The 12,910-nt window shown below is 34.7% G+C and overlaps 1 protein-coding gene across 1 annotated transcript in view; it reads left to right on the top strand.

Moving 5' to 3' along the window:
• The window catches only part of LOC134280385 (dedicator of cytokinesis protein 3-like), a gene marked incomplete at its 5' end in the record, with an annotated part of 35,347 nt that extends 22,915 nt beyond the window's left edge, over window positions 1-12,432 (top strand). Inside the window, 13 exons of the mRNA XM_062762790.1 lie at window positions 1,749-1,847; window positions 3,187-3,247; window positions 4,519-4,761; window positions 4,972-5,058; window positions 5,248-5,394; window positions 5,508-5,649; window positions 7,761-7,930; window positions 8,139-8,405; window positions 8,599-8,862; window positions 9,178-9,272; window positions 9,571-9,655; window positions 10,935-11,099; window positions 12,347-12,432. Of these exons, the coding sequence (XP_062618774.1) occupies window positions 1,749-1,847; window positions 3,187-3,247; window positions 4,519-4,761; window positions 4,972-5,058; window positions 5,248-5,394; window positions 5,508-5,649; window positions 7,761-7,930; window positions 8,139-8,405; window positions 8,599-8,862; window positions 9,178-9,272; window positions 9,571-9,655; window positions 10,935-11,099; window positions 12,347-12,415 (1,894 nt within the window). The remainder of the gene's footprint in view (window positions 1-1,748; window positions 1,848-3,186; window positions 3,248-4,518; window positions 4,762-4,971; window positions 5,059-5,247; window positions 5,395-5,507; window positions 5,650-7,760; window positions 7,931-8,138; window positions 8,406-8,598; window positions 8,863-9,177; window positions 9,273-9,570; window positions 9,656-10,934; window positions 11,100-12,346) is intronic.
• Between the last annotated feature and the right edge of the window lie 478 nt (window positions 12,433-12,910).

The following is a 12,910-nucleotide window of genomic DNA, read 5'->3' as shown; positions in this document are numbered from 1 at the left end:
GCAGACATTTTCCAGTGGCATAGAAAGATTTAGACACTGTCAGCTGGCCAAATAAATTCTGTCCTTTCAGACTCTGCAGTCTCATTTTCTTTTTCACTATTTGCCAACCAAAAGTTGAAGAAAGTTGTGCCTGAGAGCTATTACTGGAATAGGTTGTTGTGATTTATGAATGGCTAGGGAACCGTTTCTGTGGCGTTTCTGTGGCGGGGAGATAGGCCATTGGCAGCTCTCTCTGCTGATAGCGCCAAACAGCAGGTGCTTCCTATAGCTACTACAGAACAGACTCCAAATCCTACAACTTCTCAAATTCTACAAAACTAATGGACAGACACTTTCTTCTATAAAGACAGAACTTATGTAGTGCAATGTAGGCTTCTGAGAATCTCCTCTCTGCTTTGCTCCACTGTGTTTGATGAGGTCTCTTTCTTATATCCCTGGGAGCTGTTAATTGATAAATTGTGAAATAGTTCTGTGGTCTTGGTGAGGATGAAAACACCTCTGATGTTTAAGTTCAAGAAATTTGATCAGGCAAAGTAAGTATAATATGGTTTAATTAACATTGATGCTTTAATTGACAGGAGGTTAATTAAGTATTTAGGATATTTTTTTTAGCTTTTGATAAAGAATTTGAAATGCTACCTGAGTAAGTTTCTAAGTGAACTGATGTAATGCAAAACAGCTAGGTTTTGCATTAAAATTTTGTATCTCAAATTTGTTGAAATACCACTTTTTAAAATTTATTTTGAAACTCAAATTTTAAGTATTTTCATCTAGTGAAATTAATTAATTCTGAAAAATCTTGCCGATATTAAATTGAATGCACCCTGTAAATTCAAAAAAAAAAAAAAAAAAAACCAAAGAATGGTATTTTTCAATACACTGATCAGCCATATTGGATTAAGAATTTGGCTAAATGATAAAACCAAAGAAAAGGCAACAAATGTTATTCTTTTCTCATGAAGCAGGCGGTACTGTTAAATGACTGGAAAATAATGGAGATAGCACCCCTCATTAGAATCCTGCCAATAATGACTGGAGCAGACAGACACCATGTAGTGCTGTCCCAGGCTCTTACTCCTGGGGGATCTAAGGAGATTAACCCCCAATCTAGCTAATTTACACCATTTTCAATTTCAATGGCATCCAATACACAGGGTTGAAAACGTGAAGTTTGTATTTACCCTTGTTTGGGTTTACAGGTATTTGATGAGGGACATGCCTATAAACTGAGTGGACTGGGGGAGTGTTGTATACATATAAATACATATAAAAGTACTGGGCAGTGGTGCTATACCTATAAAGGCTTTGTTCACTTTATTAGCACTTCAGACTCTTTGTCACCTTTCTGTGGAATATAAATAATCCTGGTCTGTAATTCTAAAGTCCATTATCTCCCCTGGGAGTCCTGGAGAAGCTGGAATCAGGAAGGGATGCTGCAGTTGGCAGATTGGATTAGACCACTGCCATCTTGTATCTGACAGTAGATAGATTTGTTTGACAGGAAACAGTTCACACTTTTTCTGATTGACACATCACTAAGCATCTTGGCAAACAACAATTTCATATATCATTTTTGTGTGGATTTTATTCTACAAAGAAATACTTTCAAATGTACAAACAGCATTGGAGTGAACAATTTTTCAGTTAACACTCAGTGTACTATATGTGTTGAACTGTTCTGCAGATTATTATGGGATTTGAACATAATTATATAAACATTGAGATAAAATGGTGAAATTTTTCCACAGATTGTTGGATAAAGTTGAGAAGGAACCCGAGCTGAAGGAGAATGGCCGACAGTTTGTCCTGTCTGTCACCAACCTACTGGAGAGGCTGCTGGACTATAGGTAAGATTTAATGGGGGGACTTAGAGAAAAGAAGGGAGGGGATGCATGGAAGCATATGCTTTGTAGACCATGTCAGTACTGTTAATATTTGAAGAGCAGCATTAATAGAGAAAAACTTTTTTCTTTCACAAAATATTGCAATTGGCCAGCCAAAATGATGGTTATATAACTTTGCATCGGGATAACTGCAATAAACTCTTAATTCCACAAGAAGGACAGGACCTTGGTCTGATTTTTTCCCCATAATTTTTATGTGATGTTAGTAAATATGTCCAACATCTCTCCTATTAGATTTGAACTTTATTTAGCAATACATACATTGGTATATACAGTGCCTTTTCTAGTAACTTGGACAAAAAAAGAAAGAAATAAAAAGTTTGAAAAAATTTATCAAACACTATCTTTACATGTATAAAAAACTGAAATATCGAATAATGAACTTAAGTCCTTTGTACTTTTGACCAATTGTAGCAATATTGAAAGCAAAACCATAACATCTATATTCCACAAGGAAATGTACGTGATAAAAAATGCTTCCAAGTACCATCGTCGCAAACCACGGGTTTTGACTCCACAAGCTTCAAAGAGAGAATCGACGTGAATCACCCGTGGGTTACCGACGATGCCGAGTACAGGCAAAACTTTGACATCACAAGAATACAATTTTTTATAAAAAACCAAATAAGATGTAAAAACAAAGAATATCTCCTGCCATTCATGCAAAAATTATGATTCATTTTGAATTTACCTTGCCTTGCATTGACTATCACCTGTTTGATAAAAAAGTTGACCTTATAATCAGAAATATAAATGAACATGATCTTTTTGCACTAACAGATAATTGTTAGACCTGCATTGTTAGGAAAGAAGAGGAGTGGATCAATCTTTTTAGGAATTTATACATTAAAATTCTGAAATATGTACAAAAATTATACAGCTAGCTATTGACGATTTTAACAATGTTTATTGCCTCTGTTAATTAAAGGAGTCTATGACATACTATAGTCAATTCCCCTTAAATGTGGGCGAGCTCATCATCTGCAAATAAAAATAGTTACCAGAGATTTTTCTTTAATTTACCAGTGTATTATTTTCTACTTTGTGGTGTCTGTATAGTAAGAAAAGTGTAAATTCATTGGAATCTGTTTATAAACACAAGCTGTACATCTGCCTTTAAGATAATTTGTTTCATTGTGTGTCTGTATCTGTTACAATGTGGAGCTGCAGAGTTACGTGGGTATATTGTATTATATGGCTGTTTCTTATGTTCCAAAACTACTTTTAAATCCACAAATGATAAATTCATGTGAATATTTATTGAAATTTTTTTTCTTTTTAGGCAAGTTTGTGGAGGGGAGGACTACAAGAGCAGTCACATGAAATGTACCTTCAATATACTGGTAGGTATTCAGTAATAATCATCGTAAAAATCTGCGAAAATAGTTTATCTACCAGTGTACAGGCTCATCTTCAGGGCCAAGACAGTATGACCACTCCATGAATAGCTCTTAACCTTTGTTTGTATTTTTAAGTGGAAATTAATTATAACTTTTGGGTGGTTTCTGGAATTTTAAGTTGAGATTAATGAACTACCGGGTGGTTCTGGAGATCTAGGTAGTGAACCTTTGTATGCTATTGAGAGCTTTGTGAGCAATGTGGACATAGAAAAATTGCAGAGTTCTGTGATGCAGTGGGTTATAGCTTGGTGCTTTAGGGTGGACAGGCATGCAGGCAGTAGAAGAGATATTAAGGTGTCATGGTAGTGTCTATGCAATTTTTTATTCCTCAGTCATGAGATTTATTCTTTTATGATATTCACAGGATAAAAATATAGAAAAATTATAACCAAAGAACTTGGTCAATGATTTAATTTAGCATTGGTGCCATACCACACTTATCCCTCAGTAAGCTGTTTAATAGCGTACACTGAAAACAACATATGGTGGGCCTCTTAGAATCCACTCAACCTGCGAGAAGTTGTAAATTGTCAAACAGAATGAAATTTGATGTGATCAACTGTAGCTTAACAACTTGAAGCTTTTCTTTGGCATGGTTCATTAATTAAGTCAAAATCGTTAGACTCTGCAGGCTTCCTTTGACGACCCTCCTTAAAAAACAGAAGAGAAGAAACACATGGAAACCATTCATCTGAAAGGATGATCTATGGTGAAATACAAAAAAAAATTCACTGCCGAATTTATAAAAATAAAAATCTATTTATGAAGCCGGAGATGATCAATCCAGATTGTATTATGTAATGTGGAATGTAAAAAGGGAGATTGAATCACCCAACTAATGCTCTGTGTATATGAATTCCAGTCGATCTTCCAAGAAATTTATTCTGAAGTCATTAATTAAAGGGGCGAATGAAATTTATTTATTAAGTATGGTAGTAGCAGCAACTTTGTTATTAGCGAGAATTTCAAAGAATCGCTAAAAGATATTACTTGAAATAAGTTCTGTTTAGGTGTAGGGAACATCATTCAGCATCTTTTACATTTATAGCCAAAATAAGAAAGTTGTATACATGCATGTACCAGACCAGTACTTCTTTTACAAGTTTTGAACATAATATTATATTGCAAGAGTTATAAATACACCAAAAGTATGAGGGTTTATCCCTTTTCTCTATTTCTACTGAAATAGTTTAAAATAAGTCAATTTTTTGTAGAATTTTTACAAGGACAACACAAACAAAGAAGAGATGTACATTCGGTACATTAAGAAGCTGTATGACCTTCACCTTGCTGCCCAGAATTACGTGGAGGCGGGGCTGACCCTGAAGCTGTACGCCCAGCTGTTACAGTGGAGGGACACGATGAGGAAGGAGGAGCTAGACTACCCCAACCAACCAGAGTGGGAGAGGAAGGAGAGGGTCTACCTACAAATCATGGACTGCTTCGACAAGGGCAAGGTTAGCTAGGGTTTATACAGAATTATGATAGTGAAGTTTACTATAGCAGAGTAAGCAGTTCAGTACACATTCAAATAAATGAGTACTGGAACCTATCTCGAGTCTGTGTTGTTGCTTTTATTTTCATCTATAAATTGGTAAATGTCCTTGAGTTTTAAATTATGTAATAGATGGATATAGACCTTTAAAAAAGTGTTGAACCTTTTCCAGGTTTGGGAGTATGGTATTCCTTTGTGTAAAGAGTTGGCAGAGGTCTACGAGAAAAAGTTTGATTACAGGAAGCTGAGTAATGTTCTGGCAAGTACACTTCCAGGTCAAAGGTCAAATCTGTCATTCATCAACTTTTTTGAAACTGGATAAATTTCATAAAGAATGAAAATTTAATGAGTGAAAAATGTATCCTATCTAAAGGTTCTTGTTTTCCCTTATGTTTATAAGTTAAAGATAAAATGTAACTTATTAATCATTCTGTTTTGCTCTTGACAGGAAAGACAGGCAAGGTTTTTCAGTAACATACTGGATGGGGTCAAAGTTCAGGAGGAGGGGCAGGACCGACCTGTCTTCTACCCCCGACAAGAACCGACCTACTTCAGAGTGGCGTACTATGGACAACTCTTCCCACTCTTTGTCAGAGTGAGTCAAAGTTTGTCTACTATGTTATACAATTAATTATGCACGGAAGTCCCAGTTTTTATGTTGGTAAGTAATGTATAAAAAACTGACTGAGAGGATTTAAATTTTTTCAGAACAAAGTGTTTATCTACAGAGGGGATGAGTGTTTGAAGCTACAGGACATAATAAATCAGCTGAAACAGGAGTACCCCATGGCTACCATCCTACAGTTCACCAACACTATAGACGAGGACAAGAAGCAGGGGGAAGCTCAATGTAGGACAGTAGTTAACTCCCTTTATGTATTAAGTCTGTATTGATATCTTCTCTGTGTGGAAATAAAAAAAAATATACGTGCTCAAAAATTGAACTTGTCATGATACAATTAAAGGAAACAAAAATATTTATTAATTGTACTCAGTGAGGGAAAAAAAGACATGTTCAAAAGTTAAGTTACTAAATTTTTTTAGCTCTTCTGAGCCAAAGGCTCAAAGAGCTAATGCTATGGCCATTTGTGCGGTGTGCGTCGTGCGGTGTGCGGTAACTTTTTAGAAAATGGGCCATAACTCAAGAACGCCTTGGCCAATCAGTGTCAAATTTGTCACAGGGTATCCTTGGCCCAAGGGCTACCAATTACACTAAAATAAGGGTTGGGACCCTTAAACAAGGGGAGATAATCAGGAAAACAAAACCAAAAGTACTGGTTGCTAAAAAATCTTCTTCTCCAGAACCACCGGGCAGATTTTCACCAAACTTACGCACAAGGATCAGAATATGTTGAAGATTAAAAATTGTTCAAGGCATGACCCTGGGGTAAAGGGCGTGGTCTCAAGGTCACTTCAAAGTTGACCTAAATTTACAATTGATAAAAACGTTTATATTTTGCTTACTATAAGGACTAGGATGATCAAATCTTGTAAGTTGATGCATGTTAAGACTTCACATCATGTTAAATCAAAAGTAGGTCACAGTGACCTACTTTTTTAATTTTGCAGGCATTTGTTTTCAAATTGATTTGAAGGCATATTTTGGACACTTTAAGGCCTATGATCATCAAACTTTGTTAGTTGATGCATCTTGGGTCCTTAAACAACGTCAAATTAAAAGTAGGTCACCTTGACCTACTTTTTGAACTTTATGACTTATCCTTTTTAAAACATTAAATCCCATTATTGCAGACACTGAGAGGGTTAGAATCATCAAATCTTGTAAATTGCTGCATCTTGGGACCTTAAAACATATTTATGAAAAAGTAGGTCACTGTGACCTACTTTTTGAATTTTGCAGGCATATGTTTTCATATTGTTTAAAAGGCATATTTTGATTACCTTCAGACCTACGATCATCAAACTTGGTCAGCAGATGCATCTTTGGACTTTGAAAAATGTTGACTAAAATGTAGGTCACGGTGACCTACTTTTGACATTTTATGGCTTTATTTAAGTATCTTCGGTATTTATTGGCTAAGAATCATCAAACTTTGTGAGTTGATGCATCTTGGGTTTTCGGAGAGTGACGACCAAAAAGTAGGTCATGGTGACCTACTTTTGACATTTTATAGCTTTATTTAAGCATCTTAGGTATTAATAAGCTTAGAATCATCAAAACTTTGTGAGTTGATGCATCTTGGGTTTTCGGAGAGTGACGACCAAAAAGTAGGTCATGGTGACCTACTTTTGACATTTTATAGCTTTATTTAAGTATCTTAGGTATTTATAAGCTTAGAATCATCAAACTTTGTGGGTTGATGCATCTTGGGTTTTCGGAGAGTGATGACCAAAAAGTAGGTCATGGTGACCTACTTTTGAATATCTCGGATACATATTGGCTGAGAATCATCAAACTTTGTCAGTTGATGTATTTTGGGCTTTCGAAAATCGCCTACTAAAAATTAGGTCACAGTGACCTACTTTTAACATTTTATGGCTATAATTAAGTATCTCCAGTACTTATTGGCTTGGAATAATCAAACTTTGTCAGTTGATGCATTTTGGTTTTTCCAAGAATGTAGATGAAAAAGTAGGTCAAAGTGACTTACTTTTGACTATCTCACATACTTATTGGCTTAGAATCTTCAATCTTTGTCTATTAATGCATCTTGAGTCCTCAGAAAACTTCAATCTTAAAGTAGGTCATTGTGACCTACTTATGGTTTTTTTTATAGCTTTATTAAGATATCTTCAGTTATAATTGGCTAAGAATCATCAAACTTTGTCAGTTGATGTAAGTTGGCTCTTAGAATACTTAGGGTTAGAGGCTTCAAATAGAAGTGATAGGTTGTACAATTTATCAGAAGAGCGATTCAAGGCCCTTGGGCCTCTTGTTTTATTATTCAAGAGAAGGAGTAAAGAGTAAGACCTATATCTCGCTGACATTTTTGGTTTCAGACATACAGATTGGTAGTGTGAAGCCGCGGCCAGAAGACAAGCCAGAGTTTGTATACAACACCAATGTGGCTCCTGAGATTAAGAATTTCTACGCTGTTAATGATGTCAGCACATTCCAGTTTGACAGATCTTTCCACAGAGGAGAAAGGGATCCAAATAATGAATTTAAGGTATCATCACCTATCTTAATTCCCTTCAAAAACTGGGATTGTAAATTGACAGCATTATAAAAGACATTTTCCTTAAAATCAAGATTTGCTTTGAGATTTAACTAAAATAGCTTTCTTAGAATCATGGATTTTGGGATGTATATTTCAGAACTGAATACCTGCATTGATGTTAGTAAATTCTGATGTTCTGTTAATTTTTTTTACCCAGACCCTGTGTACAGAGAGAATGGTGATGCACACAAACTACTGCTTCCCAGGGATTTTACAGTGGTACGAAGTGATTAGAACTGAACATGTGACTCTTAGCCCCGTGTGCACTGCTAATGAGGCTGTCAAATCGGCCTGTAAAGAACTACAGAAAGAGATTGATAAAACTAAAAAAGACTCCTCTATTGATGCCATCAAATCTCTGTCTATGAAATTAAATGGAATGATTAGTGCTTCTGTTCAAGGTGGAATTCCTAAATATCAGGAGGTAGGATCTTCAAACTTGGAATATTTTATTTTAAAATAAAGAGGTGCAAGGTATTGTGATTGAAATAAGAATATGAATGCCATATTTGTATATGTAAATGGTGTATCTGCCATTGCTGTGCATTCTATGAAGGTTTGCACACATGGGCATCTGTATCAATTTTCTTGCTCTACTTACTACATGCATTTTCCAGGCTTTCTTTACACCGGAGTATGAGAGACTTCACCCTGAGGAGAGGGACAGGATCCGCGAGTTGAAGGAGCTACTAAATGAGCAGGTCAAACTGCTGGATGCGGGTCTCCATCTGATGAAGACTATGGACCGGGTCCACGGGACGGGACTGTCTGACATGCTGAGGTCACTCAGCGAGATCCTAAAGGAGATTAAGGAGAGTCTGGGCATGCAGTCAGCCTCCGTACACAGGACCTCATCTCATCTCTCTATGACTTCCGTCAGGGTATGTGTCGCAATAACAAAAAATATCTCTGTTTTTTCTTGCTTTTTCAATGTTTTATTAGATTAAATACTAGTAGACAATCTCTTGGCCATTATCAAGAGCAAACTCTTTTATAAACACTTTCTCATATAAGCATGAAATGTATATTAAGATTGTAACCTCCAAAAAATTATTGTTGATGAATTGGAAATAATTGCAAATAGACATGTTCATAAATGCATGCATTTATTTTGTTTTGATCAGTATGAAATGCTGAAAAATCATTTTATATTGTTGTAAAATTGGCAATGTACGGTATGATTTGTATTACTACAGGAGTTTAAACCGCGACCGGACTCTGGAGTAGACAGTATGCTGGTAGAGATGAGGCCGGGCACCCCAGGAAGTGGGTCCCTCCACTCCTCTAGCAGGTAGGGCATTTACTGTAGGTCACCAACTTTATACAGCTCCTTATCTTTGCAAGATAGTCATTTACTCTAGAAACAGGACAGACTTTTCATGAATTTTGGTTCCTGTTCTGTGTAATCACAAATTAATTTATGAGAATGAATTTTCTTGCAAATAAATGATGATTTTCCCTAGTAATATAGATGTTAAGGATGTTAATTAAGAAAAGTTAAAAATACTCTGAATGAATTAACCATAATTATATACCTTTACTTGTGTGTTAATGGCAGACCTAATGATGATTGTTAATTAATTTTTCAGTAATCGATCGTCTGGTTACTCGGCTGATGCAGTGTCAGGAGATCTGGTTGACCTGTCTGAACCAGAACCAGTTCCAGCACCTGAGGTTAGTTGTCAATTAAACCAGCTCTATGTTGACTTTTGGTGTAGTGCTGTAGTTTAGTCTCACTTTTTATACACCCTGTAGATTATAACATAGATATTCAAGAAAAACAACCTGATTAATAGTTGAAATAAAACTCAGTGTTTTGTGTGCATCAAAGGAACTGGCCCTCTGATGTTAAAAAAACTATAGCAGTAAAAAAAATTATGGATGCCCTTAAAGTTTCAATAGAAATTATTTTTTCATAGATTTATTTCTGTTTTTGCAGTAGGACCAACAGCTTCATATTTACATCATTGAATGTGATAAATAGTTTGAGGAAAGTTGGAAAGAAAAAACACATTCAAAATTAATTTTTTTAAAAAGTGCAGGAAATATTTATAGATATGCACAGTTATATATATCCCATTTTAAGTTACCAAATATAGTTTTTATTATTTTTTTTATTATTTAATTGGCAGAGTGTGCTGAAAAATAAAAAGAAGAGAAATTTGTAACGACCAAGCACTCTTTTGTTAATACTATAAATCATCTATTTCAACCTGTCAATCTTTTTTTTTTTTTTAAATAAATAGCAGTCTTGCATTGCCTTGAATTTCCTTTGTATATTGTACTAATCTCGCTCTATTTTTATGATGTTATAATATTTTATTAATTTATTTCTCCCTAAATCTTACTTGATAATTAGATTTTTTTTGTTTAATATTGTTTTATAAATCTTGTTAACCTTGAATTTATTTGATTATGACACTATAGCTCTACCTGTTACTAGAATCATTTGTATTGTAGATAATATCACTCATTTTTGTAAAATTTATTAATCAAAATCTTTAATGTCCCATATACATTCTACAATTGATAATATAAAAGAATGAGATCTTTGAAAGAGAAGATCAATGTGAAAACAGTGAATGAACTGCCAATTTCCAGTTTATCGAAGATATAAACATGTACACAATGGATCTTAAGACGCTGAAATTCACATTGTAACATATATGTGGATGTGGGTGTTTTTATATACAGGACTAACAGAAAAATATTTAACCTAGTATATCTTTTGCTTATTCATTAGTTGTACATTTGTTAATGATATAAAGTAATTGTGGTGTAGAAAAACCTTATTAACCTGTTTACTTAACAATGCACGACTCTATGTATGACACAGTGTACCCTCTAGGTCCCCTATCCTTAACACAGTGTATGCCTGAGTAGCATGCTTAGCTAGTTTGTGTATCTATGTAGATATCCATCTCACTACCTTTTTTCATGTCTGCATGTTCAGAATTTCACACTACTTGACCTCTCACAACTCAAGGGAGTGAACTCCAACAGCAAGCCAAAGAGGCCATTGTCACTGATACATTCGTTCAGACCAGACAAGGCACATAGAGATCGATCCAAATCCGTCTGGTATGGTTCAGGATCTACAAACAGTTTGCTTCCTGAGGTAAACTTTATTCCCTCCCTTGTACCAGAGTCAGGACTGGTTTGACGTTGTTGAGTTATTTTTGGCCATTGACATGATTTATTGAGCATGTTGTGGTAGAGAACTAGATGGCTATGAACTTGGATAAGAGGTTTGGCTTTTGGAAGAATGTTGCAGTTTCCACAAGTCAACTTTGACAGTGGAAGGTTTTATGGTAAAAAATATGCTCATATAACTGTCCTATGTTTGATACCTCCCCTAAGCTTGAAGTATAGAGAAGCATGAGTATGAAATGGATGTATTTAGTCTTGGGCTGTAATCCTAACTGTCCAGTATATACTCTGAGTATGATCTCCTACTCAATAGAATTATATTATCCTATTCTTTACTATAAACAACCAGATGATGTAAGTTTTGCCCATTCTAGCAAAACAGATGATAGTGCATTAATTGCCTGATTTAGGCTAGCTATCAGAAGCTACATGATATATATGATAAATAAAAAATACAAGAATGTTACTAAAAGAAGAAAACTAATCAAGTCATATGTAAAATAACATAAATTTTGATAAGATTTAAAGAAGTACTGATCTTGAAAGTTGCACAATATTACAGATAAAGGTCACACCAAAAAGAAAAAAAAACACAAAATGCTAGAAAATGCAAAAAAACTATTTATATCTAGATGTTATAAGACAGAAAAATATAAGCAGACAGAACATTTAACTTTGAATATTGGATACAGAGATCTGTTTTCTTATGTGTGTGAAGAGGCTATGCAGTGTTGTGAAATATGGTTGTGCTTTTGTACCTTCATTGTGTGTGTGTGATTAGTCTAGACCTTCCTGCTTAGTCATTATTTACTTATTTTTCAGTTTTGACCATGGTATATGTTATGTATAATCCTCTGTCTTAAACATTTCTGAATAATTTATGTTTTAGAGCTTCTATTTTTACTTTATTTGTTTTAGTTAATTTATTTAAATACATGAATGTTTATAGCCTGTTATTTTTTCAATGAGTTTGTAGTTCTGACAGAATTTGCCACATGCTTGAATGAAGTCTTTTGGCGTTAGTCTGAGCTTTATTTTGTGCTTAAGATTATGAGACTGGCAAGTCAACCACAAGTGCCAAAAAATATGAATACAGAAGTCTGGTATTGCTTTTAAAAGTGTATACATGTATATACATGTAGTACATCCTCAGTATATATTGTAATTATACCAGTTCATTAGTAGTGAAACACTTTCTTCTTTTTCTTTTCACAGAAATCAAAGTTTGGCTCAGATCCAGATATTGCACACCGTCCTTCTTATAGAAATCAAGGTAAGTCATAACAAGTTCCTACACAGACACAAAACTAAGTCATACCAAGTACACAAACATCAAGATAAGTCATAACAAGTACTTACACGTACAAACAGGATAAGTCATATCTAGTTCACAAACCTCAGGATAAGTCAAAAGAAGTACTTATATACAGAGATATCAAGGCAAGTAAAAAAAATACACACACATTAGGGTAAGTCATAAGAAGTACTTGTATACAGAGTTATCAAGGCAAGTAAAAAAAAAAGTACTTATACAAACCTTAGGGTAAGTCATAAGAAGTACTTGTATACAGAGTTATCAAGGCAAGTCAAAAAAAGTACTTATACAAACCTTAGGGTAAGTCATAAGAAGTACTTGTATACAGAGTTATCAAGGCAAGTCAAAAAAAGTACTTATGCAAACCTTAGGGTAAGTCATAAGAAGTACTTACACAAATATCAAGGTCAAGCACAACAAATGCAAACTTCAAGGTAAGTAGTTACAAATACCCAGTACTTACA

Source organism: Saccostrea cucullata, unplaced genomic scaffold (assembly GCF_032062105.1).
Source record: "Saccostrea cucullata isolate Sc308-1 unplaced genomic scaffold, CSIRO_AGI_Scuc_v1 ctg11535, whole genome shotgun sequence".
In the NCBI taxonomy this organism is placed as follows: Eukaryota; Metazoa; Mollusca; class Bivalvia; order Ostreida; family Ostreidae; genus Saccostrea; species Saccostrea cuccullata.
The sequence above is the reverse complement of the archived record's forward strand: the minus strand, read 5'-3'. Positions and strand labels throughout refer to the sequence as shown.